This window comes from Arachis duranensis, chromosome 2, assembly GCF_000817695.3.
Source record: "Arachis duranensis cultivar V14167 chromosome 2, aradu.V14167.gnm2.J7QH, whole genome shotgun sequence".
Lineage (NCBI taxonomy): Eukaryota > Viridiplantae > Streptophyta > Magnoliopsida > Fabales > Fabaceae > Arachis > Arachis duranensis.
The window spans coordinates 1,189,730-1,217,440 of record NC_029773.3 but is presented as its reverse complement, the minus strand read 5'-3'; the positions used below and the strand labels follow the sequence as shown (position 1 = coordinate 1,217,440).

General features: G+C 33.9%; 4 protein-coding genes across 4 annotated transcripts; 1 reads left to right on the top strand and 3 right to left on the bottom strand.

The window, feature by feature from the left end:
* Nucleotides 1-47: 47 nt before the first annotated feature.
* LOC107472683 (PTI1-like tyrosine-protein kinase At3g15890) lies at nt 48-3,322 on the bottom strand. The gene is made up of 4 exons (XM_016092186.3): nt 2,965-3,322; nt 2,340-2,487; nt 1,307-1,569; nt 48-988 (listed from the first exon to the last, which is right to left on the bottom strand). Exons 1-4 carry the CDS (start codon nt 2,991-2,993, stop codon nt 340-342), a joined length of 1,089 nt encoding a protein of 362 aa, XP_015947672.1. The 5' UTR covers nt 2,994-3,322; the 3' UTR covers nt 48-339.
* A 2,715-nt stretch (nt 3,323-6,037) lies between these two features.
* On the top strand, nt 6,038-8,270 carry LOC107472682 (uncharacterized). The gene is made up of 5 exons (XM_016092185.3): nt 6,038-6,404; nt 6,759-6,897; nt 7,024-7,247; nt 7,687-7,860; nt 7,979-8,270. The coding sequence occupies exons 1-5, from the start codon at nt 6,246-6,248 to the stop codon at nt 8,063-8,065; spliced, it is 783 nt and encodes a 260-aa protein (XP_015947671.1). The 5' UTR covers nt 6,038-6,245; the 3' UTR covers nt 8,066-8,270.
* A 10,829-nt stretch (nt 8,271-19,099) lies between these two features.
* LOC107472875 (uncharacterized) lies at nt 19,100-21,734 on the bottom strand. Its single transcript, XM_016092404.3, has 4 exons — nt 21,517-21,734; nt 20,599-20,725; nt 20,420-20,492; nt 19,100-19,482 (listed from the first exon to the last, which is right to left on the bottom strand). The coding sequence occupies exons 1-4, from the start codon at nt 21,542-21,544 to the stop codon at nt 19,219-19,221; spliced, it is 492 nt and encodes a 163-aa protein (XP_015947890.1). The 5' UTR covers nt 21,545-21,734; the 3' UTR covers nt 19,100-19,218.
* A 275-nt stretch (nt 21,735-22,009) lies between these two features.
* LOC107472679 (uncharacterized) lies at nt 22,010-25,886 on the bottom strand. The gene is made up of 4 exons (XM_016092184.3): nt 25,753-25,886; nt 24,553-24,679; nt 24,393-24,465; nt 22,010-22,514 (listed from the first exon to the last, which is right to left on the bottom strand). Exons 1-4 carry the CDS (start codon nt 25,778-25,780, stop codon nt 22,236-22,238), a joined length of 507 nt encoding a protein of 168 aa, XP_015947670.1. The 5' UTR covers nt 25,781-25,886; the 3' UTR covers nt 22,010-22,235.
* Nucleotides 25,887-27,711: the final 1,825 nt, after the last annotated feature.

Here is a 27,711-nt window from a genome sequence, read left to right as displayed (position 1 = left end):
GGTAAATTACTGAGAATGCTCAAGAATTCAAGATGCTACAAAGAAAATTTTCAAAGAATATTGACAATAGAATAGTAAACAATAAAGGTAACTGACATGACATACATTCCACAAAATGTCTAGCATACTACACAGACATCACTTCATCAAATTCAAATCAATACCTGGACAAGCCATAACAATCTCAATTCTCAAACACTTGACAATGGAAGAGAGAGGGAGAAACCTATTTTCAAGTAAAGCCAAATTCACATTAGACCAACTTCATCCTAACTTCACAACTTGTATTTGATATATCACCAACTTCCCTTTTTTTTTGTTCTTTCCTTTATTAGAGCATCATTCACCGGTATTCTCTTTCAAGTCATGTTTTGATTCTTTTACCTCCAAGATTAAGTCTGAACCGTCATCTTCGGTCCCAGATTTCGGATCACTGTTTTCTACGGCTGGATGGCTTTTGAATAATTCACTATTCTCTATCTGAGAAATTTTGTCTTTAGATTCTCCCTTTAGCAGTTCAACGACATCAAGCATGGTAGGTCTCTTCTCAGGTTGATTTTGAGCGCATATCAGCGCAGTAAAAACAACCCTTTTAAGCTCTTCCTCCACATACTCACCGTTTAGTCGTGGATCAGCGAGTTCACTAAATTTCCTTTCGCATACCAATGGCAGTGCCCAATCAACTATTGGCCGCTTAACTGCCGAACTAAGCTTTTCAATTGGTTTCTTGCCGCTAGCAAGTTCTAGAAGGAGAATACCAAAACTATAGACATCACAACTCTCATTTGCTTTGCCTAACATGGCGTATTCTGGGGCGAGGTATCCGAGGGTACCCTTAACTTTTGTAGTCACGTGCGTTGCACCATCAGGTATCAACTTAGCAAAACCAAAATCAGCAACCCGGGCCTGGAAATCCGAGTCTAGCAAAACGTTGCTTGCCTTGATATCCCTGTGGATGATATGCGGTGTTGCTTGGTGGTGAAGATATCTGAAAGTTATAACATTTAGGATTAAACAATAGTATAAGGTATAACTATGTTTTTAATCCCTATAAACGTGTTATTTTTATTTTGGCCCATCTAAAGTTTTTAGTTTACTCTTGGAAACTCATTTTCTATTATTAAATTAGTTACCACTCTCATGATATCATCTAGAGCCAATGTTAAGTTGCCATATTATAAAGACTCCGAAATTCTACAAATGTTTGTAGATATTAAGACCAAAGCTTTTGATATAATAATCAAAATTATGTAGCGACATGGACTAAAAACAAAAAAAGAGGGATCAAAACTAGGTTTTTACTCACACAATCCCCTCAGCAGATCCAATTGCAATATCCATCCGCCGTTTCCAATCAAGAAGGCATTCTGACGAGTGCGATCCATGTAGATGAGAGAGCAAGCTCAGATTCGGCATATAATCATATACAATCAACCGTTCCTGCCCTTCAGCACAATAGCCACGTAGACTAAGAAGATTCCTGTGCCGAACTCTTGCCAATATTTCAACTTCAACGGCAAATTCCATGTCAGCTTTGTTGCTCCAAACTTTCAATCTCTTGACTGCGATCTGCAAGTGTACACAGATCAACATAGCAACAACTTTATAGGGATCAAAAGTCAAAGCAGAATGTTAAGAACTTTGAAACGGAAAAATGGTAATATAGTTAAGATATTTGGATCAACATCTTTTTCAATAACTTGAATTCACATCCACTAGGTAAAATATTTTGATCAGAGATTCATGCATCATTGGCTCCTCAAAATGCTGATAACATTTTCTATTCTATAAATCACATTATAAAGTCAAATCAAATCCTAGAAGTGCTAAGAATCTGCTAAGGCACGCAAATAAAAAATGCCTACCATTCAAGACTCATCTGGTATCATGTTACAAAAGCAAGTCTAATCACATTGAAGGATTGCTTCAATGGAAAAATAGGTTCAGCCAAAAGGGGGATTCTCAGTTTCTAAATCCATGCACTTCAATCCCTAATAAGATCGAGAGAGAAAAAAAATTATTCTTTGCATGTCCCTCAAAATATGATCCTTTCATCAATGAAAGAATGATCTTTACTTATTGTGATGTAAGATCGATGCATGAAATTTTATAAAGCAAAGTCCATGGATAAAGCAACAAGTCAGACAATTAGATCATCACACACGAGATTGCTGTGAAATTACTATACAAGTAACAAATTCACAGCATGAGTTGGCAACCACAATTAACACTGCCAAACCAAGATTCACATTCACCACAATAAGAAGGCATATATTGCATGAACTTTTTGACAAAATAACAACAACAACAACAACAATAGAAAAGAATGTAGTCCTTACTTGCGATCCGTCCCAAAGTTGGCCCCAATACACACTGCCAAAGCCCCCTTCTCCAAGCTTGTTATCATAGTTAAAATTATTTGTAGCAGACTGTAATTCCTTCAAAGAAAACACACGCCACGTCGCGTGTTCTTTCCCTCGTTTCTTGCTGCACAATAAGAGACTCCAACATCAATAATCCACCTAAAGAAATTATGTACTCTAAGAATTCTCCGGATTAATGAAACAAGCACCTTTTGTGCCCAGAATCAGAATCAGAAAATTTAATCATTGCATATATGGTGAATTCACTAACACTCAAAAGTCAAACCTCCACTCTATTATTTTTGCCTCTATCGATTCTGCCTCTACCTAACAACATAATCTTCAATGGATCTTCCTACTCAAAACTATCTTTACTAATCCATGGAATCAGAAACCTAGAATCCAAAACCATCTCTAATATTAGTTTTCTTCAAATTTCCCTTTTTCACTTTCAAAATTCAAACAAAGCCTTCAAGTCACAATAAGCAAAATTATGACCCTAAACAACCCCCAAAAACATAGTAGTAATAATAACAATAAAAAAAATTGTAACAAGGAAGAGTTATTCATAACAATAGATTAACGAATTTTACTCTCATACCCATTTCCGCAGCATAACCAAAGAGCCATAACTCTCTCAGCACCAAAACCCAGAAAGCAAGCGAACAAAAAATCCGAACTTGAAACCGACCCAGCCAACCAATTCCAGTGTTGTTGCTGGTCCTCAATTATCAAAGCTCAAAGCTATCGTTATCTATTCGATGATTCGGTTCTGTGCCTAACTTGGTTTCAGTGTTGAAAGAAGGCGTTGCAGCAGAAAATTATGAGAGAGAAAGAGTGATTATGAAAAACGCGTTCTTTTTGCTATCAGAAATTGATCAAAGTTTGTGAGAGAATCATGCGCTTGATTATGCAGAAGAATCTATGATATTTGTTGTTGTTCTTTCTTCTTCCTTGTGAAGCTGAATTTTTGAAGTACAGCTGTTTGCAAATTTCAAAATAACACATCTGGGACCCACTTTTTTGTTTTTCAACGTCAATTTTTGCGTGATCATTTTTTTTTAAAAGAATAAATGTCCAAATTCGTTTCTTAAATCTTAAACTTTATTTTTAGTAAATTAAATAAATTATTTTTTAGGTTTTCATTGAATTAAATTAATGTCTCAAATTATCTAACATACATTATTTTGATTCTTAGGCAATATTCCTCATAACACACTTTGTCACTTTGACCTATATTGATAATAATTATCACAAAAATATTGTTTTATTAAATCTAACAGTGAAATTTAATATTGCAAATTAACATGAATAAACGGACAAGATTGTCACCCAAAAAAAAGAACGGTACAAGATTAAAAAAAAACAGAAAGAAAGATAGGTTAAAAAATATTTGGATTCATTAAAATTTGAGAGACGAATTTAATTAGTACACAAATTTTAAAAGATCATTTGAGGCTGATACTATAATTACTATATAGGTAAAATATTTTACATCCTCAATGTTTGCAAGAATTTTAAATAATGCTTATAACATTTCAATTTTACCCACAACATTTGAATAAGTCTTAATTATATCCATATATTTTTATTTGTTAATATAGTTTAAAAGATGAATGTTAGGACCAACAACTTTTGTGATTTGTAACCATCAAATAGTTATTAATGATAATTTTAATGATGTAAGATTGCTGTGAGATTTCATCCAATGATTTACTTTTCTTTACTGGTTATATGCTGGCCAAAATTTAATAAAGTTACTGGCTCCCTAGATTTTTTCTAGTTTAAAATTGTCCTAAATTTAAAAAAAAGTTGTAATCATTTTTATATTTTGGCATATATAATTAACTTATAGGAATATAATTAAATTTATGTCAAATATTAACAGAAAAAATAATAGATGTAAATTAAAATGTCATGAATATTTTAAAAAATTCTTATAAATATTAGAGACTAAAAATATAGTTTACCTTGCCAAAGATCTTTGGAATAGCTGGGAGAACAGGTTGACAATTTTGCAATTAGAGGCCAGGTATGTCAAATCTTGATGCTCATAAACTAATCAAGTAGTTAACAAAATACTATTGATATTATTGCCAACTTTCCACTACTAAAGGGACATAAACTCATAAACTCATAATTGTTGAGTATTGATAAGAAGTTTTGATGATAAATAATGCCAATAGCATAATTTCAACTAAAATTTATGGGAAAATTCATAGATTTGATCTATTCTAGAATATAATAACGCTCTGCTGTAATTTTTTTCTCTTTTTAATTTTCTACATGTATGAACAAATAATTTTGATGAGACAATGATTGGGGTGGCAACGCTTTTTTTTTTTATTTCAATTAAGGTTGAAATATTTTCCATAGATTTTCATATATAATTTTTTTTATAAATATCCAATTCGATTCAATTCGTTCAGTAGAGTGATATGCTACTAAGAGAGTTGAGTGTAGAGCAGTTATATTATATTAAAAATATATTAGGAATAAGTATCGAATAGTAATTTTTCATTCACATAAAAAAATTTTAATTTAATCATTAAATCAAGATCTTCAATTAAAAGTTTAATATTTTTGTATATATAAAAGTCAAATCTATTCTGTGGTATATAAATATTATATCACAATCTCAAGATCTTTATCATATTATTAAATATTGTATTTTTTTATGATTCGTGAATATTCGATCAGATAGAATTAGAATTGACATGGTATAAAATATAAACCTATAAATAAAGTACGATTAAATTTAATAAAAAAATTAACCCATAAATAAAATTAAAATTAAGTCTAAACTTTATTTTATTCTATTTATTATCATCTTTATACTAAATTAATAGCTTTAATTATATAATAAAATGAATTTTAATGCCAAATTTATATAACAATATGTTATTTTTAGTAGAGTGCATCGCCTCCATTTAAAAAGGTAATTAATTTAAGGATATATTTGTGTAAAAATTTAAAAAATATATAAAAAAAAGATTAAACATAGAAGTTTGCTTAATTTTCATACACATTATAATAATTTAAATGTTTTGATAAAAAATAGATCAAATCTACAAACAATCTTTTAATACAAAATTAGTTTCCACGAAAGTATTTTATTTTTCCCAATTAATCGAGATAATATTTAATTTGGTCCCTAAATTTACACACAAATTTTAATTTAGTCTCAAAAATTTTAATTGCCTCTATTTAATCCCCTAATTTTGTGAACATAACTCATATTAGTCCTTAAAACAATTTTCAACTAACGGAACACTATTGTGACAGTCGGATGCCACACTAAACTTTATTAAAATAATGTTGTTTTGATTTTGACACTTAAATAATCTAAAAATAACATTTTAAATGGTGTTTATTAAAATTTTACCTAACAAAATAAGTAATACAATATCGTTTTTTAGCTATTTAAATGTCAAAACCAAAACTGCATCATTTTATAAATTTTAACGTGACATGTGATAGTTTACAACAGTGTTCTATCTTTATACTAAAAATAGTCTTAGAAATTAATGAGGTATGTTTATAAACTTCGAGAATTAAATAGAGGCAATTAAAATTTTAAAGACTAAATTAAGGTTCGAATCTAAATTCAAGAACCAAATTGAATATTATGTCGTAGATAATCTTTTTCCGACAGGAGTTGTTGTCGATCAACTTCCAATCTTTTCTCTTCCGCACTTAATCTAAAACCCCTTTCTGTCTATTCAATTTTAATCGGGATTCGTCGTTTTGTTCTTCGAACCCTAACCCTACAACCATTATTCGATATCTTTTTTATTCCAATCGAAATTGAAATTGGGGGTTAATTGATTTTTGGGGGAGCTGAATTACCGAGCGGGGAAACCACGATCGGAATTTTGAACGATGTCTGCTGCCGTGTGCGGAAGCAAGAGATCTTTCTTCGAAGAACTTCCCCCTTCGCCGCCGCTCTCCAAGAAGCTCCGTTATTCATCACCGATTCGATTCGCTCCTCCTTCTCTCATTGATCACCTTCGAACCTTTTTCCCTCACATGGATGATCTGGTATTTTTCTTTTCAGTATCATGAGTTTTCTTCCCCTTTTTGATGTAACCTACTATTTTCTAATTGAGTTTTAATTTCAGGATATTTTTCTATTTCCAGTTTTTAATTTTTTTCAAAAATTTATTTTGCTTCTTGGTTAAAACGTTTCCCTTCAGCTAGTGATGGTGATGCGATAATTTGAACTGCGTATCGGTTTATTTGACTTGTTTTATTAATTTTTCAAGAGAAGTGATTGCTAGATTAAGAAGAAAACTATCTGTTTTGGATTTTGAATGAGCATGAGCTGTATACTTGTGATGATCATGGGTTGATGATCTTCAAATTTTGAATATGTGATTCTGCTTTTACTTATAGGTTCTAGAGAGAGCACTTGAGGAATGTGGCAATGATCTAGATGCTGCCATCAAGAGGCTGAACGAGCTTTGCTTGGGGACTACTCATGGAAATACTGGAACTGCTGAAGAACCACAAGTTGAAGTTAATGCGGATACAGGTATCATTTTCATCTGAAATTGAATGTTTAGTTTATTGAATATTGAATTATTAGGGAAAAGGATTCTGCTTTTACATATCCTTGAATTGAGTTAGTTGTCAAAAGTTTAGTGGTTAATCTTTGCAGATAAGTTGGAAGATGATGGGCTTGCTTCTGCTTCTGCTTCTGATAACTTGCCTGCAGTGGACAACCTTCCTAAAGATGGTGCAGAATGGGTCGAATTTTTCGTACGAGAAATGATGGTTGCTACTAGTGTTGATGATGCTAGAGCTCGAGCTGCTAGAATGCTGGAAGCTCTGGAGAAATCAATAAGTGCCCGTGTAAGCGCTGAAGCAACAAATGTTCAGAAGGTATTCGTGATAGAACCATTCAAGCTTCGTGTTTACCAAGCATTATGTTATATCTTGCATGACAGTATCTCACTTATTGAATGCCCTTAGCAAGGGACAAATAGTTTTGTACTGTATGTTATCCACTTGCTGCTATTGAAGTAGCACTTGATCAGTACTCAGTACTGGTCCATTTCAGGAAGAATATATAGTGGACACAGGCTGAGGACATTGGTCCTGACTTTTTTGCAAATGACTTTTGTGTTATTGTCTGTAATGTGTATATACCCATCTTAATTCAGTTACTAATGATTGATCATAACACTATGGGAGAGGATGAAACTTGCTATGCTGAAGATTATAACATTTGTTTTATGATTTTCTTTGAATAAACACACATTGCATGCTGAAGATTATGCTTATCAGTTAAAAATAACAGTAACTTTTTATATCTTTTCAGGAGAATTTGTTGCTAAAGGAGCAAATTCAGGTGCTGATTAAGGAAAGAAATTCTTTCAAAAATGCGTTTAGAATCCAGCATGAGCGTTTTTCTGATTATGATGAAAAGAACCAAGAGTTGCAGCATTTGAAGCAGTTAGTATCTCAATATCAAGAACAGATCAGAACTCTTGAGGTCAGTATCAATTTTATCTCTATTTCACACTAATCTCATTATTTCATTTAAATTTCTCTTTGATAACATGCCTTTGTATATTCTAATATAACCTTGAGTTACATGGTTTTGTTGGTAGGTGAACAACTATGCTTTGGCAATGCATTTGAAGCAAGCTCAACAAAGCAACCGCTTTCCAGGGCATTTCCCTCCTGATGTCTTCTAATTGCACAATGCAAATATTAGGAATATGTCATAATAAAGCCACCAAAGTAGCTGAATTTTTTTTGTTGGGTCTAAGGTTCTGTCATTATTAGTTTCTGAGGGGGAAGGTAGGAATTGCATTCCATATGCTGTCAACCCGGCTTATAATTATAATTTGATGTTGTAAGATGTTTTCAGTTAATTCAATTATCGCGGTTTAATTACTCTATTTTGTTTTTAATTGTTAGCACTGAGCAAGAAGCATATTTTGCTCTTAGAGCAGCTTTCTCTCCAATATTGTTCATAAATAAAACTTGTTGTTTGACTGTTGAGCATTGCACTTATTCGTGCAACGTTTTCACTCGCATTTACTTAAATTCTTAGAAAATTTAAACTAAAAATCTCCATCTCAATTTGTTCTAGTTTGTAGCAGCGAATAATTGAGGCATGCCATTTTAAAATTTTGCCCATTCATTGCTCTCCTGTATTTCTCTTCCTATGCAAACTTCTCTAAATCTTATTATCTATCGAATGCAAGCACTGAAAAACCTTTGCATAATATTTCACAGGCCAATGGTAATACCACAAAAAAGTTGTTCTTTACAAAATATAGAGAATTAAGTAAGATGCTTAAGGATAGATGTTTGGTTAAATTTAGTTAAAAGAATAAGTTGGTAGCATTTTTCTTAAAATTGTTTCCCTCCAAATTTAAACCCAAACTCAAATATAGATAAATCCACATGCTCGAATAATGTTTTATTCATCATCAAGAACATATAGCAAACTAGAAAAAGCAAAAGATCGTCCATAATATTGTGTTGATTCTGCTTTCTAGAATTAATTCTTGGCTTCTCTGAAATTACTTGGTTGAAACTAGCTCCTTGACGCTAGCAGGAACGAAGCACTGAGATTATGGCTATCTTAGTTTGTTGTTGAAAGAAAGGATAACATATGCAGACACTGTTTTCTAATGCTTTCATACAAGACAATTTCTTATAGTTTTTACAGAATGAATAGTTACTCTTAGCAAGCTTGTCAAGAGAGACATGTAGCATTGTTCTCAACTCTGAAAGAAAAGTATATGCTCTATTCTGTGAATTTTCATTAGGTGAAATATAAGTAATTGGAATTTCCTATAACTCTTTTTTCTCCCCCTCTTAACAGTGGAATTTTTGAAGTGTGTTTAGTTTTGTATTTGCAAATGTGGAATAGTATTAATGTGATTGTAATTATTGGATTGATTTTGATCAAAATTCGTCTAGTAACTATAGTATTATATGCACATCAAAAATATAAAATAAACTAGCAATCTTTAGATTGTCCATGATAAGCAAATCCTTGTGCAGCCTTAAAAGATTGTCCATGTTAATGTTTAGATTTCGATGCGGATGGGAGAAAGTTGTTTGCATTTTAGGCCTGGAAGCTTTCTTAACTTGTCTGGTTAATTGCTTTTCGGCTTCTTCTAGTCCCTTCAGTTCCCGTTCTAACCAAGAGGGTACCACATACTCTTATGAAAGGAGAAGAAAAGAACATGAATCATTCTTTGAGTGTGTCTTTTGGGTTGATCAAAATTGGTTTAGTATCAGAATCACTATGATTGATATTAAAAAATAGTATATATATACTAATAGCTTATTAATATTGAATAACATTTATGTGACAAGTAAGCATGGTTAGAAAGCTAATTTAAAAAATAAAACATAATTAATCCTTGATATCTTCGCACATAGATATAATATAAGTAGAATCATTCAATCTTTTTAGATAATCAAACAAATGATTAAGAGGCATAACAGGATAATATTCAAATACAAATTATTGTTCACATACTCATCATGCAATGTGAGTGATGGTTTATTCATAATTAAACACACAAAAGTGGATGGTTTATCCATCCACTGCTACCTTCACTTCTTCATTCTCTATTTTCTTTCTGGGAAGCTTGGGTGCTGTCTGAATACCATGAACTTGGAGGAAGTTGCAGAGGCATTTTTTGGATCAACTGACAAGTCTGATTTTTCCAGCAATTCTAGCACACAACATCCATCCACTATAAAATTAATTTGAGCACAAAGCTATTAAATAATTGCTCCCGCATCGATGACCATCTGTCCTCCCCATAGAATTCCCTAAATATATCTTCAAACTTTAAGTTAGCATTGCTGCCCATGCTTTCTTATACAGCTCTCCTTGCCTAGTTTCTAATACACTTCTATGAAACTCACGCAGATAACTTGCCAACCAGGTTTCCTCCCTGTTCTCCATTGTTGGATGCATACTATCGAGTAGGTGGGTTGAGGTGAGAAAACAAATGACTTGGAGTGTGTGTGGTTGTTTTACAATCTAGTTAAGTCAAGCTCAAAGTGTTTGATTTTCTGTTTCTTAATTTTAAAACAATCACATTTGGAATCCACATCTGAACCCCAATTAAGTTTCAATCACAAACCAAAGATCCGAATGACTGGGATTTCTTCAATCCCAACCCAGCCACGTGCATGTGAAAAAGAGAGACACTTGGGACAAGGGATGGTGAAGGATGCCATTTGGAACAAACCCACAAACCAAAAACCGATTTTTTTTAGCTGCTGAGCTCAAATGACAGTGTGATCTAGCGAAGTGGGTGAGCTAGAATATAAGGATTCTTTGTGGCGATGAGGTCCAAGAAGGAATGGAGAATGGTGTGCGAGGAAATGGAGAAAAGCTTGCAATGAATGATGGAAACTACGAAGGAGGAACACTGGTTTTAACAGTGTGTGGCTTTGGTTTCGATGATTCCAATGAAAAGTATGACCCCTGTTCTAGATGAGTTCTTTACGAGTCCTAGTCTGAATAGTATTGAGCTATAACTTGAGAGTGCATCACGGGTTTCAACAAATTACTTAAGAGACCTCTCACTCTTCCCAATGACACAGTGCCTACCCCAAGCGTAGAGTGCAAGGCCATCATAATGGATACTGAATCCGTACCAAAGGAGGAAGTGCAAGCTGCTAAAGGGTCAGAGGAGAGAGAAGCTCCAGAAAAGACTGAGGTTATCCTATCACATGCTCCCTCTATGACACCCATTCAAGAGCTTGAAGCACCACACCCTCAGAACCCTTAAAAGGAGACCAAAGACGAGCACTGCTCACAGTTCTTGGAAGTCTTTAAGAAGCTACAAATCAATATTCCTTTTGCTGAGGTTTTGAAGCAAAGGCCTCTCTCTACCGGAAGAAACTTCATTGATACTAAGAAAGGCAAATTTGTGCTGAGGTTACGAAAGGATTAGATGGTTTTCAAGGTCTTTAAACCTCTACTACCCCTGATAAAGGAGGTACTTGCATGCAGAGTACAATACTGAAACTTCCTCCCTTGGTGGAAACTCATACAGTTTCCCCATCCATCAAACATAAGTTTGGTGGGTGTGCACTATCAACCAAGGAGGAATGTCCCAAAAGAAGGATGCATAGGGGATGGAAAAACAACAATATCCCTACTGAAGGCATCTCACCAAGGACGAGGGTAGTATTTCTTGCAAGCCCAATCCTACCTCAGGCAATGAATAGGATCCTGTCTCTTGAGCATATTAAGCTGATCCATGAGAGCACAGGAAGGAAGTTCCCAGTGAAGAGTGAGGATTTATTCCTTTATGACTATGTTCCTCCTTGAAGGAACTGACCGTCAAGATAGTGACGGTAAAGAAGCGCTTGTTAGGAGGCAACCCAACCATGAGTAGAGTACTATTGTTTTAATTTATTTTGTTTATCTCCATTTGCTTTCATTTTAACTAATTTCCATAAGTTTCCCTTACTTGTTAACGTTTGTGATCATGTGCAACACTTAGAGCAGAAATAGGAACGCATAGGAGAGAAACAGAACACCTTGGAGAGTGCCCCTTACTAGCGTACAACGCCAGAAGGGAGAAGAGAGTTGGGAGTTCAACGCCCATAAGGGAAGCAGTTCTGGCATTCAACACCAAGAGGGGACCAAGTTTTCTTTGCTTGTGGATAAGCAAACTGTCTAAGTTTGGTGTTACAGAGCGAGCTCCAGGTGTATATTATCATGAATGGCATCAAAAGAAGATGAATCATTTTCACAGAAGAGAACAGCCTGAGCAACCATTAGTACTGAGGTGGTTGAGTTTCATTCTCCCTTTCTTTCTATTTTTCAGTATTTCATTCTGTTTTCTATTCTAGATTTTACATGATCACTATTAAGGTTTTCTTTTCTTTTTAGTCTAGTAGTTTAAATTTTCAAAAAAAAATTGGGTTTAAGATATCTTTTGTACCCCACAACAAGCTTAAAAAGAAAATTTTTGAAAAAAAAAGTAGTAAAATACATAAGATATTGAGTTATATCATGAGTTATTCCAATTACTTTGATGTGGTGGCCTTGCCTTTACTTTCTGAATGTATGTATTAATAGTGCATAATTGATATTGAAGTTAAGTATGTTGGCTTTTGAAGAACAGTAAATTTAGAAAAGTATTATCGATTCTCTGAAAAATAAAAAATATTTATTCTTGAAGCAAGAAAAAGCAGCAAAAAGAAAAAAAAAGCTCAAAAAGAAAATTCAAAAGAGCAAGGATCCAAGGTTTTGAGCATCAATGGTTAGGAGGGTCAAAAATTGGCCTAGAAAGCTCAAATGAGTTGCTGTCTCTAACTATATGCTTGTGGTGTGAAGGTATCAAGTAAAAAGCTTGAGACTGAGCAGTTAAAGTCGTGATTCAAAGCTAAAGAGTACGCTTAAGAACTCTGGGCACCACTGTCTGGGAATTTAAGCAAAGCTAAATTCGAATCCAAAGGGTTCCCCCAGTTAAGTGCCTGTGGCGTTTATGTATCCGGTGGTAATACGGGAAAACAAAACGCTTAGAGTCACGGCTAGGCTCAAAAGGTGCAAAGCACCAAAAGAAGTTATGTTGAAGAATCAAGAAGAGCTTAAAGAAGAGAATCAATAATATTATCCAGATTCTAGTTCCAAGAGAGGCCAATGCTTCTGAGCTTCAAAGGAAAGTGAGATGCCAAAACTATTTAGGAGTAAAGAGCTAATAGCCCCATTCAATTAATTGGAATTAAGTTTTATTGAAAACCTTGAGACTTATTGTATCTTCCTCTTCTTTCTAGTCCTATCTTGTTTTTGGTTGCTTGAGAACAAGCAACAGTTTAAGTTTGGTGTTCTCATGAGTGGATATTTTATACACTTTTTGGCATTATTTTCTTAGTATTTTTAGTATATTTTGTTAAGTTTTATTTTGTTTTAGTAGGTTTTAGTGCAAAAATCACTTTTTGGATGCTACTTTGAGTTTTTGTGGTTTTTCTATGATTTTAGGTGATTTTTAGGTGAAAATGGCAAGTTTTGGCAAAGTCTGATTTAGAGGCAAAGAAAGGACAACATATGCTGTCAGATCCTGACTACCATGCATTCAAACGAGCATTTCTGGAGATACAGAGGTTCAATTGATGCACTCTCAATGAAGTTGAAAAGCTAACTTCCAGAGCTTTCTAGCAATATATAATAGTTTATACTTTATTTTGGAAAAGACTGCCCAAAACGGGCATTGAACGCCCAATTTATTCCCTTTTGGCGTTCAACGCCCAAACAGGACCAACCTCCCAAGTTGAACGCCCAAACTGGCGTTCAACGCCAGCCAAGGAGCAGGAAACGCCCATAACTTGATTTGAATGTCAGGCATCAGCCCAAACACTTACCAAGTGGGCCCCAAAGTAGATTTTAGCACTTCTTATCTTATTTTATTTTCCTTTTGTAATTTTTAATTAAAAACAATATCTTTTAAATTTAATTTTAGAGTTTTTATTATAAATAAGGGACTTCATTTTTCTTGAGGATTATGCCTCCCAAGAGGGAAGAAGCACTTACACATTATTTTTATACATTATGGTTAGGAGCTCTGCTGATTCCTATGGATTAATGCGATTACTTTTCTACTTCAATCTATGTTTGATTCTATTCTATGATGCATTGTCATTCTTCATCCTTATGAATTTGGGGTGGAACAAAAGTATGACCTCCCTGTTCTGCATGAGTTCTTTACGAGTCCTGACCCAGATAGTATTGAGCTATAGCTTGAGAGGGCATCACGGGTTCCAACAAGTTACTTGGGCTAATTGGGATATGTGACATGAAATCCCGTTAGTCAAGGGTAATTGAGGTTCCTGTGGCTCTAAGGAATAGAATCATAAAGCGTCATTCTCTGATTCGGAAGATCCGACCTTGTCTGTGGCATTCTGAGTAGGATCATCAAGAGATTGAATTGCGTGCGCTTCACCCTCTCCCCGATTGATGTAGCATGTTTGGGTGTTTGGTTTGGATCTAAGGAGATTAATGACCACGACCAATGGTTTAATCACTTGCAGCCTTGCCATTGAAGGAATTATTCATCGTTTGAGTAGTTAGTATGACATGTTAATCCAGAAGAATAAGCATCTCCGAAACCTTAACTGATTTCTCACTACTGTTTCTATGTTTTATTGTTATTGCTTGTTTATGCGCCTACAACAAACAACAACTATCTTTCTATTCGCCTGACTAAGATTTGCAGGAGAACCACACCTTGCTCAATCTAGCAATCCTCGTGGGATTCGACCCTCACTCACCTGAGGTATTACTTGGACGACCCGGTGCACTTGCCGGTTCAGTTGTGCGAGTCACAAATTCGCACACCATGGTATCTTTCGACATGCCTCAATATCTCCACCTTTTCCAGCCAAATGATGCTTAACCCGATTAATTTTTTCACCCCTAATAAGCTTCTCGCAATAAATACATAGCAGAACAGTTCTACCTTTATCCATAACTTGTTTACAATGGCTCCATGCAGGATCAATTTTTCCTCTATTACTATTTTTTTGGGTTCCAATTATTGCATCAAGAGTTTATCCTTGTTCCTGGAAAGTTGGTGTTTCTGATGATGTATTTGATGAAGCCATCCTAAATTCCTAATCAACCAAGATTAAATGACTAAACTACAGAAATCCACTAAAACTTTCTTTCTCTCTTTGAACTTGTTTTTGGTTGCTTGAGAACAAGCAACAGTTTAAGTTTGGTGTTCTCATGAGTGGATATTTTATACACTTTTTGACATTATTTTCTTAGTATTTTTAGTATATTTTGTTAAGTTTTATTTTGTTTTAGTAGGTTTTAGTGCAAAAATCACTTTTTGGATGCTACTTTGAGTTTTTGTGGTTTTTCTATGATTTTAGGTGATTTTTAGGTGAAAATGGCAAGTTTTGGCAAAGTCTGATTTAGAGGCAAAGAAAGGACAACATATGCTGTCAGATCCTGACTACCATGCATTCAAACGAGCATTTCTGGAGATACAGAGGTTCAATTGATGCACTCTCAATGAAGTTGAAAAGCTAACTTCCAGAGCTTTCTAGCAATATATAATAGTTTATACTTTATTTTGGAAAAGACTGCCCAAAACGGGCATTGAACGCCCAATTTATTCCCTTTTGGCGTTCAACGCCCAAACAGGACCAACCTCCCAAGTTGAACGCCCAAACTGGCGTTCAACGCCAGCCAAGGAGCAGGAAACGCCCATAACTTGATTTGAATGTCAGGCATCAGCCCAAACACTTACCAAGTGGGCCCCAAAGTAGATTTTAGCACTTCTTATCTTATTTTATTTTCCTTTTGTAATTTTTAATTAAAAACAATATCTTTTAAATTTAATTTTAGAGTTTTTATTATAAATAAGGGACTTCATTTTTCTTGAGGATTATGCCTCCCAAGAGGGAAGAAGCACTTACACATTATTTTTATACATTATGGTTAGGAGCTCTGCTGATTCCTATGGATTAATGCGATTACTTTTCTACTTCAATCTATGTTTGATTCTATTCTATGATGCATTGTCATTCTTCATCCTTATGAATTTGGGGTGGAACAAAAGTATGACCTCCCTGTTCTGCATGAGTTCTTTACGAGTCCTGACCCAGATAGTATTGAGCTATAGCTTGAGAGGGCATCACGGGTTCCAACAAGTTACTTGGGCTAATTGGGATATGTGACATGAAATCCCGTTAGTCAAGGGTAATTGAGGTTCCTGTGGCTCTAAGGAATAGAATCATAAAGCGTCATTCTCTGATTCGGAAGATCCGACCTTGTCTGTGGCATTCTGAGTAGGATCATCAAGAGATTGAATTGCGTGCGCTTCACCCTCTCCCCGATTGATGTAGCATGTTTGGGTGTTTGGTTTGGATCTAAGGAGATTAATGACCACGACCAATGGTTTAATCACTTGCAGCCTTGCCATTGAAGGAATTATTCATCGTTTGAGTAGTTAGTATGACATGTTAATCCAGAAGAATAAGCATCTCCGAAACCTTAACTGATTTCTCACTACTGTTTCTATGTTTTATTGTTATTGCTTGTTTATGCGCCTACAACAAACAACAACTATCTTTCTATTCGCCTGACTAAGATTTGCAGGAGAACCACACCTTGCTCAATCTAGCAATCCTCGTGGGATTCGACCCTCACTCACCTGAGGTATTACTTGGACGACCCGGTGCACTTGCCGGTTCAGTTGTGCGAGTCACAAATTCGCACACCATGGTATCTTTCGACATGCCTCAATATCTCCACCTTTTCCAGCCAAATGATGCTTAACCCGATTAATTTTTTCACCCCTAATAAGCTTCTCGCAATAAATACATAGCAGAACAGTTCTACCTTTATCCATAACTTGTTTACAATGGCTCCATGCAGGATCAATTTTTCCTCTATTACTATTTTTTTGGGTTCCAATTATTGCATCAAGAGTTTATCCTTGTTCCTGGAAAGTTGGTGTTTCTGATGATGTATTTGATGAAGCCATCCTAAATTCCTAATCAACCAAGATTAAATGACTAAACTACAGAAATAATATACAACAACAATCTACTAAGAACAATATACAATAGCAACCAAATATAACAAAAATATATTACATATAACAAGAATATATTACACTATAATCAACAATATGTTACACAATAATATAAAACAAAAAAATGAACAATCTAACAGAAATCAACATAGATAATCAACACCATTAATCAATTAATTCTAACTAAAGTACTAAATTATTGAAAATTTAAAATATTGAATAACTTTAAAAAAATAAAAATACATACCTTATGCACGGTCGGCAGAGAAGAGGGAGACCGGAGAAGAAGCATGGAGCCGATTGGACGACCGAATCGGCAAAAGGAGGACGACGATGGACACACAATGACACAGGACAGGAGGCGACGAGCAATAGCAATAGCAGGATGCGACAGACATACATGAGCCGACGACATTTGATGGAGGTGGCACTGGTTGTGGTGGGTGATGCAAGAGCGAAACTGCGAGCACAATGAGGTGGCACTGGCTGAACGAGTCTCTCTCACTCTTTCAGACTCTCGGTCTCAGGAGGTCTCTCTCATGAGTTTGGGGGGGTATTGGGAAAGGCCGAAAGCGAATGGGTTTGGGAAAGGGGATAGAGGCTTCAAGCTAGGGTTTCTTTTCTTTCAGCCCAGTTTTTTTTAATCGAAATGACGTCGTTTCACTTGAAGGAAAAAAATTAAAGTTCGAACCAGTCCAGGTTATTTCAAACCCGCCGGTTCACCGATTTTCGTCAAATCCGGTCGGTTCAAACCAGGTCTCTCCGGTTCTCTTTTTTGTCCGGTCAGCAAGCTCATTCGGACCGGTTTTGTCATAGGTTCACCGGGTTTTTTGTCCGACCGGGCGGGTCGGTCCGGTTCTGATAACACTGGATTTGAGAGCTTGCCATGCCACTCCTATAAGGTATAAGATTTTCGTCTCTCTTTTTAAAACATGTATTTGCGATGAGAAGGTCAAATGTTGAGGAAAAGTCCAAAATAGTTTTACCCTCAATATTAACTACCCCAAAACTATGGCTTCTGTGAATACCTCCATACTAGTCACTCCTCTTCTAATATGGTCATTTAAATCTCCTCCTAAGAAAATCTTATCTCCCAAAAGTATGTCTTGGATCAAACTCTCTAGATCCTCCCAAAACCTTATCTTGTATTGTTCGTCCGAACCCACTTGCGGTGCATAGGTGCTAATCACATGAAAAGTACCTCCTTCCCTCACAAGTTTGATAGAGATGATCCGATCAACCACCCTCTTGACATTCACTACGTCATTCTTCCACTGCTTATCCACAATAATACCTAACACATTCCTATTATTCACCTTTCCTGTATACCAAAGTTTGAACTCGAATGTATCAAACTCTCTAATCTTCGCGCTGACTCATTTTGTTTTTTGTAAGCACATGATGTTAATCTTCCTCCTTGTCATGGTATCTACCACCTCCATGGATTTTTCTGTTAGAGTGCATATGTTCCATGTCCCAAATCTCAACCTTCTGTCACTCCAACCTTTACCTTTATCTTTTTTTTATGAACTAATTTATTTACCCTCGTCCGTCCACGAAAACGCGAGAACCCTTGCTCATTTAATACTGCACCCGGGCACCGATGCAGCGGCTTTTGCTTATTTGACACTGTACGCGAGCCATACAGCGCATTGCTTCCGGGTCATGAAGATTTGACTAAATTTTTATGTTGGCTGTTGAAGGCCTAATACAACCCTTCTCCTTTATCCAAGTTTGGGATCGACTATGTACTGCAAGTATAGCATAAGCGGAATTGATTTTTAGTTATTAAATTTCATGTAAAGACATCTGCACGTGAGTTTTCGCTAACATTAAATAATTGATTTTATCTAATCAAATTTTAAACTTAATCATACAAAGATAAAACATCCTCGTTCAAATATTCCAGAAAGGAATTATTCCATAATTGAACATGAATCTTTTTTGTTATTAATACAAATAATTTTAGAGTAACATTATATGCAGCATCTTTGTTTACACCACTTTTATACACCTCCATTTTTAGTATTAAAAGTAATTAACAAGAAAGACGACAATATAAAATTTTGTCTTTTATACCATAAAAATAATGTGTACAAAAGAGGTGTATACAAAAAATAGTTCCAATATCATTTTATAATTTTATTGAAGACATTTCATGTTTCATTCAAAATCCAACCTTAACCGATTTTCTCATCAAGTGTTATTTCATGAAATGCAAACATCATGTAATCCAAACATATACAATCATGAAAATAACATCATTCTACATAAAATGAAATGAGGAACAATGATTTGTGCTGAGAGTTTCAACTGAGTTTTTGTTTTTGGTGCCACCAAACTGCAAGTGTCACAGTTGAAGCATAAACTGAATTGGGTAACCATCTAACCATATTCCCAACATGTGGGATCCCTTCTGTGATTTTCTTTGTTAGCATGGCGACCGTTGGTGCTATGGCGAAGGTGAGGATGAGTCGTTTACTAACGATCGTGACTGTATCTGATGTGATCTGCTTGATGAAGTCATAAAATTCGTTTCGATCGATTTCTCCATCAAAGTTGATGTCACATTCCTGCAATATTGTGATATGAATTAGAATGGATTCAAGAATGCAACAATTTCAATATAATAGGAAGAATAAACGATCAACTTAGTCCCTGAAAGATTATTCGTTTTTTAATTGGTCTCCGAAAGATTTTTTAATCAAATTCATTCTTTAAAAAATTTAAATTAGTCATGTTATTCCTTCTGTTATTTTGTTTGTTGATAATGTCAAAATTTGTTAATGTGAGACGTTAAATGATACTTCAACACACACCTACAAGTCTTAATTGATTATTAATATGATAAGTTTATGAAATTTGATCAAATCAAAACTTAACTGACGGGAGAACTTGAGGCATTTGAATCCCTCAATTTGAGGTTGATTTGATCTAATTTCATAAACTAATAATGTTAATAGTCAATTAAGACTCCTAAGTATGTGTTGGGATGTCACTTAACGTGTCACGTTCAAATTTTGACACAATCAATAAACAAAATAACGAAAGAACTAACATGACTAATTTAAAATATTTAAAGGACAAATTTGATTAAAAAAAATTTCAAAGACTAATTTAGAGAATGAATGATCTTTCAGGGACTAATTTGACCATTTACTCATAACAAGAAGGAGTACTCGTTGATTGTAGTTGAAGGCATTGACAACTTTTTGGTTTGTTCAAACAAGGTTGGGAATTTGGATAAACTCCTACGAGATTTGATGTTTTAAAACAGTCAAGCATAGACAGAAAGATGATAATGATTAATGATTTATGAGCAAATACTTTTCCATCCTAAAAAAAAAAAAAAGAGAGAGAAAATTAGTCCATTGTTTAAATACACTATCCTAAATACATCTTGAACTATCACTCAAATGAACCGAAATTACACAGAATAATGAAATAGATAGAGCAGAGTACTATAGTAATTTTGATATGTAAGTAACCACAGCAAGTTGTTTATAGTACCTTCATGATTTCTCTGACTTTGGCTTTGGATGGAGGATCAATATGTGTAACAGGCAAAAACTTATTGATATCACTACAACATATCACAAGAATTATTCAAGTCTATACAATTTTTTTTTTCCTTCCAAAAAACCATAGTAAACTAAAAGTTCAACAGCGATTCGAAGCAGAAATCTCACTTGTACACAAGTAAAACAGCAATATACAGATCTTCAAATTTCAAATTAGCTCTTCCTCTATCATTCTTTACCGTGTCGAAAATTCGATCTGTAATAATCTTTATTTGCATTTTCCTTAGATAGATACCTGTGTAAAATGCAGGTTTATTAAAACATAAGTAAGATGATTGATCATGTTGATTAACTTTGCCTCTCAGGTTTTGTGATGTTGATTATGAACTGATATAATTCAGCTTAGTAAATAAATAAATAAAACACATATATGAAGTGAAAGACTTTAACACAAGCAAGTGCATTGAGTGCAACAACTTTTACCAATAACATGTATGTTATTTATATTTATATGCAGTATCTTAAATAATAATGTAATGCAATGTCTACAATAACATTGACAATATCATCTTGAATAATGTAGAGACTGCAAAATCATTAAGCTGGTTATCTCAGCTACCTAGATTTCATAAATTTTCAACCATATCATATCAATTCAACCACAGAACAGCCAATAGAAAGGTAAATCTTTGCATCTATCAATTCAATATATTGGTATAGTATCAGTTTCTGTATGATAACAACTTAGAAATCAAGTATCCCAATAATTTTACTGACATAAAAAATCAACACATTGCTCATCAAAACATTGGTTGCTAAACTTGCCATTGAAATGAAAGAAAAATAATTACAAGTTTCACATCTTTGGTCTCAAACCATTTTTCTATAACCCCCATTCTCCAAATAGATTAAAAAGAATTGCAAGCCAAAAAACTAATAAAGGAATCCTGAAAATAAATAAATACAAATCGGAGAAACTTGAAAAATTGAAATCATTTAATTGATTGGAGCAGAATTCAGAAACTAAGCTACAAGTACATTAAATTAAGAAAAATGCAGTTTCATTTGCATTGGCATTGGCATTACCTTGTAACTTGTTCAGGACTTGTTCCATGGCACCACTCACTGTGGATCCGAATGTTTTTAAGGTTCAAATTCAATCAACACTTTTGGGGAGTGAAGTGCAATAGAGAAAAGGTATAATGTTTGATTCGGGTGTGCTTCTGAATCACAATTCACACCTTTTGCATTATTACATTAGTCATCTTGGGACCAATGTATTCCACATAAAGAAGAAAAAAGAAAAGAACAAAATAATAAAAATACTTACGTATATAAGTAAATAAATACTATCACACAAAAGTGTTTATTAACTAAAAAATTCAAATAATCTAGGTAAATAATAATAAAAAAATATAAATAGAGTAATTCTTTAGCAAACCCAAATTCAAAGGGGAAAAAAGGGGAAAAAATATAATTCTTGGTATTACACAAGAAACACTTTAATTTATCATCCCTATACCAATTTTTAAAGAGAGCTAGGCTATTGCAATATTTAAAAAAAATCAGATCAAACTCATGATAGAATCAATTCAGAACAATCATTATCCATCATAATTATTGTACATAATTTTATTGAAGACAGGTTATTATTTACAAGCATAACCTTTGACAGTAAAATCAAGAGTGTAACTATTTTGTAATTAACATGCAAACAGTAAGCAATCCTACGTAAACAAATAATGAAAATTGTACCATTCTGCTAAAGTGCTAATTAAAACACAGTGATTAACAATGAACAATGACTAGTACTTTGGATCATCTCCAAAGGTCTGTTTTTGGAACCACACAACTGCAAGGGTCACAAGTGAAGCATAAACCGAATTTGGTATCTTCTGCACCACATTCCCAACACCAGGGACCTTTTCAGTGCTTCTCTTTGTTGCCAATGCAACAGCTGGTGCTACAGCCAAAGTGATAATAAGCTTTTGACTAACAATGATGAAAGTATCAGCAGTCAACTGCTTGATGAAATTGTAAAACTCTTCCCGGTCGATTTCCCCATCAAGGTTGATATCACAATTCTGCACAATGTCATATGAATCACAAAAGATTTTTAGTGTGCCAACAGTTGACAATAAGACTGCAAGGAAAACTTGTTCCTTGTAGTTGAAGCAATTAAAAAATTCTCCGTTTGTCCAAATAAAGGTTTCCTTTTTTATTTTTAATAAAAGTTTGTCCGAACGAAGTTGTAAATTAAATTTAGGGTAAATTACACTTTATCTCTTTTAAAATGATAAGATATTACACTCCGCATCTCTTGATTTGTCATAGTTACACAATACTCCCTTATTGCTATGTTTACAGAGATCAATGCCAAATTTTACAATACAAGGTCAAGTTTCCCAAAAGCATTAGAGTATTGAGTACAAATGTGTAATATCATCTAAACCTTAGGGGAGCTAATATATATTTTAGAAATCGAGATGTATCGTGTGTAATATCATCTAACCTCAAAACTCAAGTGGGTATAATGTACCCTTCAATTTATTTTAGATGATTTGATATACATAGTCAAGCATAGAGAGAAAGATGGACCTTGAATAAACTGTTTCTCTCCTAGTACTGGTACTTAATCAAAGATTTCTATGTTGATTTTAACTACATACATGATAGTGCTTCTTAACATAAAGAGAAATACTAGACCCAGAACAATTTCCCAACTAGACTAATGTGTCCCAAATAAATATGATCTTTCGTCAAAAAGATCCTGCAGCTCTCCACACCAAAAATCTTTAACATCAATCTTTTCCAGACACTCTGGATTGACTCTACGAGTATGACAAATCACAGCAGCTAACTGGTTGAAAATAAGTGTACACTCTTAGCTTATGGTAAATAACAACCCTGACTATACAGAAAGCATTATCATTCACATGACAATTATAACTCAACAGGAACTTATAATAACATAATCCACTTACCGTAGAGATATGAATGCAGAAGTGTCTCCACTGATACACGACAAAAGATATTATTGTTTTCTCCCTAAGGATTTAAGATATACTTTTGTGCTAGCCGGTCATTGATTTTTTAATGTTGTATTGGAATTTGAACTTCTAACCCAACCTATGTTTAGATACCCGGTCCCAAGTTCGGAATCCAAGAAAACGAGGAGGGTTGTGTTAGGCTTGCGGCAACGTAAATTTTGTCACATCCCTATTCATGGCCACGATGTTTGACATTTTTGGATCCATGTATGGTTGTGTTAGGCCTGCGACAATCAAAGTAAGATCTTGATGCATCCCAATGCAAGATGCAATGACATCTTTGATCCATGTAACCGACCCTACTTAGTGGAAAAATGCTTTGTTAAGGTATTAGAATTTGAACTTCTTAGTTGGATTGTATAACATATCACCTTCCCAAGAGCGATATGATTTAGTAGCACATAACTGAATTTGTCGAAAACCTTGGGATTTGAGTAAAAGAGTTCAGTTCTTCCCTGTGATTGCATGGTAGTCACACTCTCCACCATCTCCAACATGGTGGAGAGTGTGATAATATACTCAGGTAACTGAACACTGCCTCAGAAACCCTCTAGGAATCCAGAAACAAAATGGTTCTCCATAAACCATCACAATTCAGTGAAGTTTGTTCACATAAACTCAATGCAGAATAGCTCTTGCAAACATAATTGACTCAGCAACTGCTCAAATGACCCAGAGTTCTATATTATTAACAATTTAGCAGATGGCGAAAGGTAGCTTCTCAGGTTAAATCCTCCATCATTAACATAGTTAAATAAATGAATACGTCAAAAACTATAAAATGATCAAGAAATGCATATACTTCATAAAATGTATATAACAGAAAGCACAGATTCACTACATATAATCATATGGTGAAGATTTCATATAAGTAGAAACATAGTTTGTTCTCATTGTGAAACAATAAAGTACCTTCATCATCTCTCTGACTTTGTCTTTTGGTGGAGGATCAAAATGCGGACCAGGTAAATGCTTGTTGATATCACTACAACATAGAAACCACCGCATATAGAATAATTATCCATATCAACCAAGCTAAAATGTGGGCTAAATTTTGAAGCAGATATCTCACTTGTACACAATCAAAACAGCAATATACAGATCTTCAAATTTCAAATTAGCCCTTCCCGTCTCATTCTTCACGCCATCAAAAACTCGATCTGTAATCTTCCTTATTTGCTTTCGCCTCCACTCCTTACCTGTGTAAAGTGAAAGGCTATTAAAAGGCAAACGGAGCATTGAGCACAATAATTTTACCATTAAAGTTAATGCAAATATATGTACCATCATACACGTGGATCTTTAACATTGATTAACAAGATGGGACTCAAGGATGGGTCCCAAACAAAAATCAAATCAATGGTAAAGATCTACACATGACAAGGGCAGCCCAGTACAAAACATCCCACATTATGTAGGTTCAAGGAAGGGCCGCATCCAAAGAGTGTAATGTAGGCAGCCTAACTTGATGCAAGCATTAGTGGCTGATTCTACGAATTGAACCCGCAACCATGAGTTCAGGTGGACACAATTCAACTTTTGCTCCAAGGCTCTAATTCAGATCTAAAAATGGCAAGAATATGTGGAATTCTCAACTGAGGGGATCCATTCCTAATTAATCAAGGCCTAAAATCTGCAAATCTATAAGCAAGGGAATTGAGCACAAGAACTTTACCAATAACTAGCTATAGCAATACCCTTTATCTGATCCACTGTCCTAATTGGAGCCTCTAGAGGACTTATCTGAACTTGTCCATAGCACTAAAATGAGGTATTATCACAATTGACTCTAATGCATCCATTCTTACTTCCATTCAGTCTAGTGACCCCACTTTTCCAACTAAGCACCATCACCTTTGTAACATCACACTAACTGCAGTTGCAACATTCAGATTAATTTCCAGCAAAAGAAACTAAGCATACGGGTTTAGCAATTCTCTTATTGCTACTCCACTATCACAAGTTTAATATGTAATCCACTTCAAAACCTAATTGAAACCCTTAGTTAAAACACACATTACAGAATAGATTTCATAATTCTCAACCACATGATAAATTTAAATCAGAAAGCAGCAGTATCCAATGAAATATCTAAACTACAGCAAATAGAAAGGTGCATGTAATTTAAATCAGAGAAAATCATGTATGCATCTTGGTGAGAACATGGAAGTCAACGCATCAAAGAGACGAATTATGAATCTCCGCAATCAGATAGAGAGAAAAAAAAACAATAATAAAAGAAGAAAGTTGGTTTTGGGATTTGGAGCGTTACCCTGAAGCTTGTCGAGGATTTGTCCCATGACACCAAGCTTCGTAGATTGCTCACTTGCTTCAGCTTCTGATTTCCGTTGTTCTTAATATCAGCTTTTTAAGTTTTCGTTATTAATCATTTTTTTAATAAAATCCAAAATATCTCCTCACAATTACTTCAAAAGACAATAAGACCCTTAACAAAAAAAATCTCAACTCGACTCATGATAAATTCAAGTTATTTTTTTTTGTAGGGGCTAATCAGTCCCAAAAAAATATCATGGGCCGGACTTGATGTTTTTTTTTGGACTTCGTTGTTCTTTCGAGGTAATTGTCAGGGACCGAATGAGGTATTCATTCTTTTTTTTTCACAGTATCCTCCAATCTGACAGGTCAAATATTAAACCGCTATATACACAAAGTAAAATTCGAACTTCTAACACTTACTTAAGTGAACTAGTGAACTAATCACTAGACTAACCTAACTTGGTTTCCTTGTTAATCATTTACTCAACTTAATCTTAAAGTCTCAGACCAATCAATTTTCGCATGAAAATCACCTCAAAAAATCCGGCCCAAACGACAAACTTATTATTATTATTATTATTATTATTATTATTATTATTATTATTATTATTCACAGTAAATAAGTCTATTCATGACAAATTCAAGTTTCATTTAAAAGTTTATTAATTAGAATGATGAGCTAACTAATTTTTTTTATTATATTTTATATCCCTAGGAGAAATTAGCTAATCAATCTTTTTTTTTTTCAATTTCGTTTATTGTTTGATATGTTGGATAGAAGTTACCCATAAATAAATAAATAAATTGATAATAGTAACACATAAAATAACGAATGAAATAAAACAAATAGTCTAATTTAATTCATAATATGTAAAAAGTTTTAATAAATAATTTTCAATCATTTTAAATATATGTTATATTATATTTTAAAATTAAAAATAATCAATATAACTCAAGTTTGTGGGAGTAATCAAGCTGTAGTTTGTATAATTACGTAAGTAATAACTTAAGGGGAAAAAAGTTGTAATTACGGAGAGAGGCCCCAAAACTATATTGATCTCGATTTTATTTTAATCACCTTTATATATAAATAAGTAGAATTTAAAGTAAAAAAATTGAAAAAATAAAATAATGATAATTTAATTATTATTTATTTTATAAATATTATATATGAGTCTTATTATTTTAATTCAAATAGATTAGTTTTTTTTTCTCATTTTACTAATATTTTCAAAGAGTTAGATCCAAATAAAAAATATAAGTATATATAAATATAGATAGATTAGATATTATTAATATTTTTCTTTTGTATTTTTTTCGTAACATACCCTTTTTTTGGTATGTGAAAGTATTCCTATACTTTTGTTTGCATCGTTAATTAATTCATTATGGATATGCTATTGTAAATCTAAAAATAACAAAGATTAAAAAATAAAATATAAATAAAAAAAATTGAACGGACAATAATCAAAGGAAAAGATATGAACTTAAACGTAACCGTAATCGTATTGGGCCATATGAATATGACCCATCATTTATAGACAAAATTACTATATAACAACGAACGATATTTTGCATATTGGATATGACGTTTATCGTTATTCATTTAATATGTATACGCATGTTTACTGTGTTCAATCGTATTTTAATAAAAAATAAAAAAAATTATAAATATAATTAGACATATTTAATTTTTTTTTTTTTGGTTTCCCACGGTATCCCCCAACCCGACAGGTCAAGGACTAATCCGCCGCAGTACTGAGCTCCATTTAAGGGTTTGTCGCTGGCCAATGGGTTGCTGCATGCACAAGGCGGGATTCGAACCCCCGACACTTGCTTAAGCGGACTAGTGAGCTAATTACTAGACCAACCCAACTTAGTTAGACATATTTAAATATGATAATTGCTATAATACAGTTACTAATTTATATGTATCGATACAAAATAAAAAATG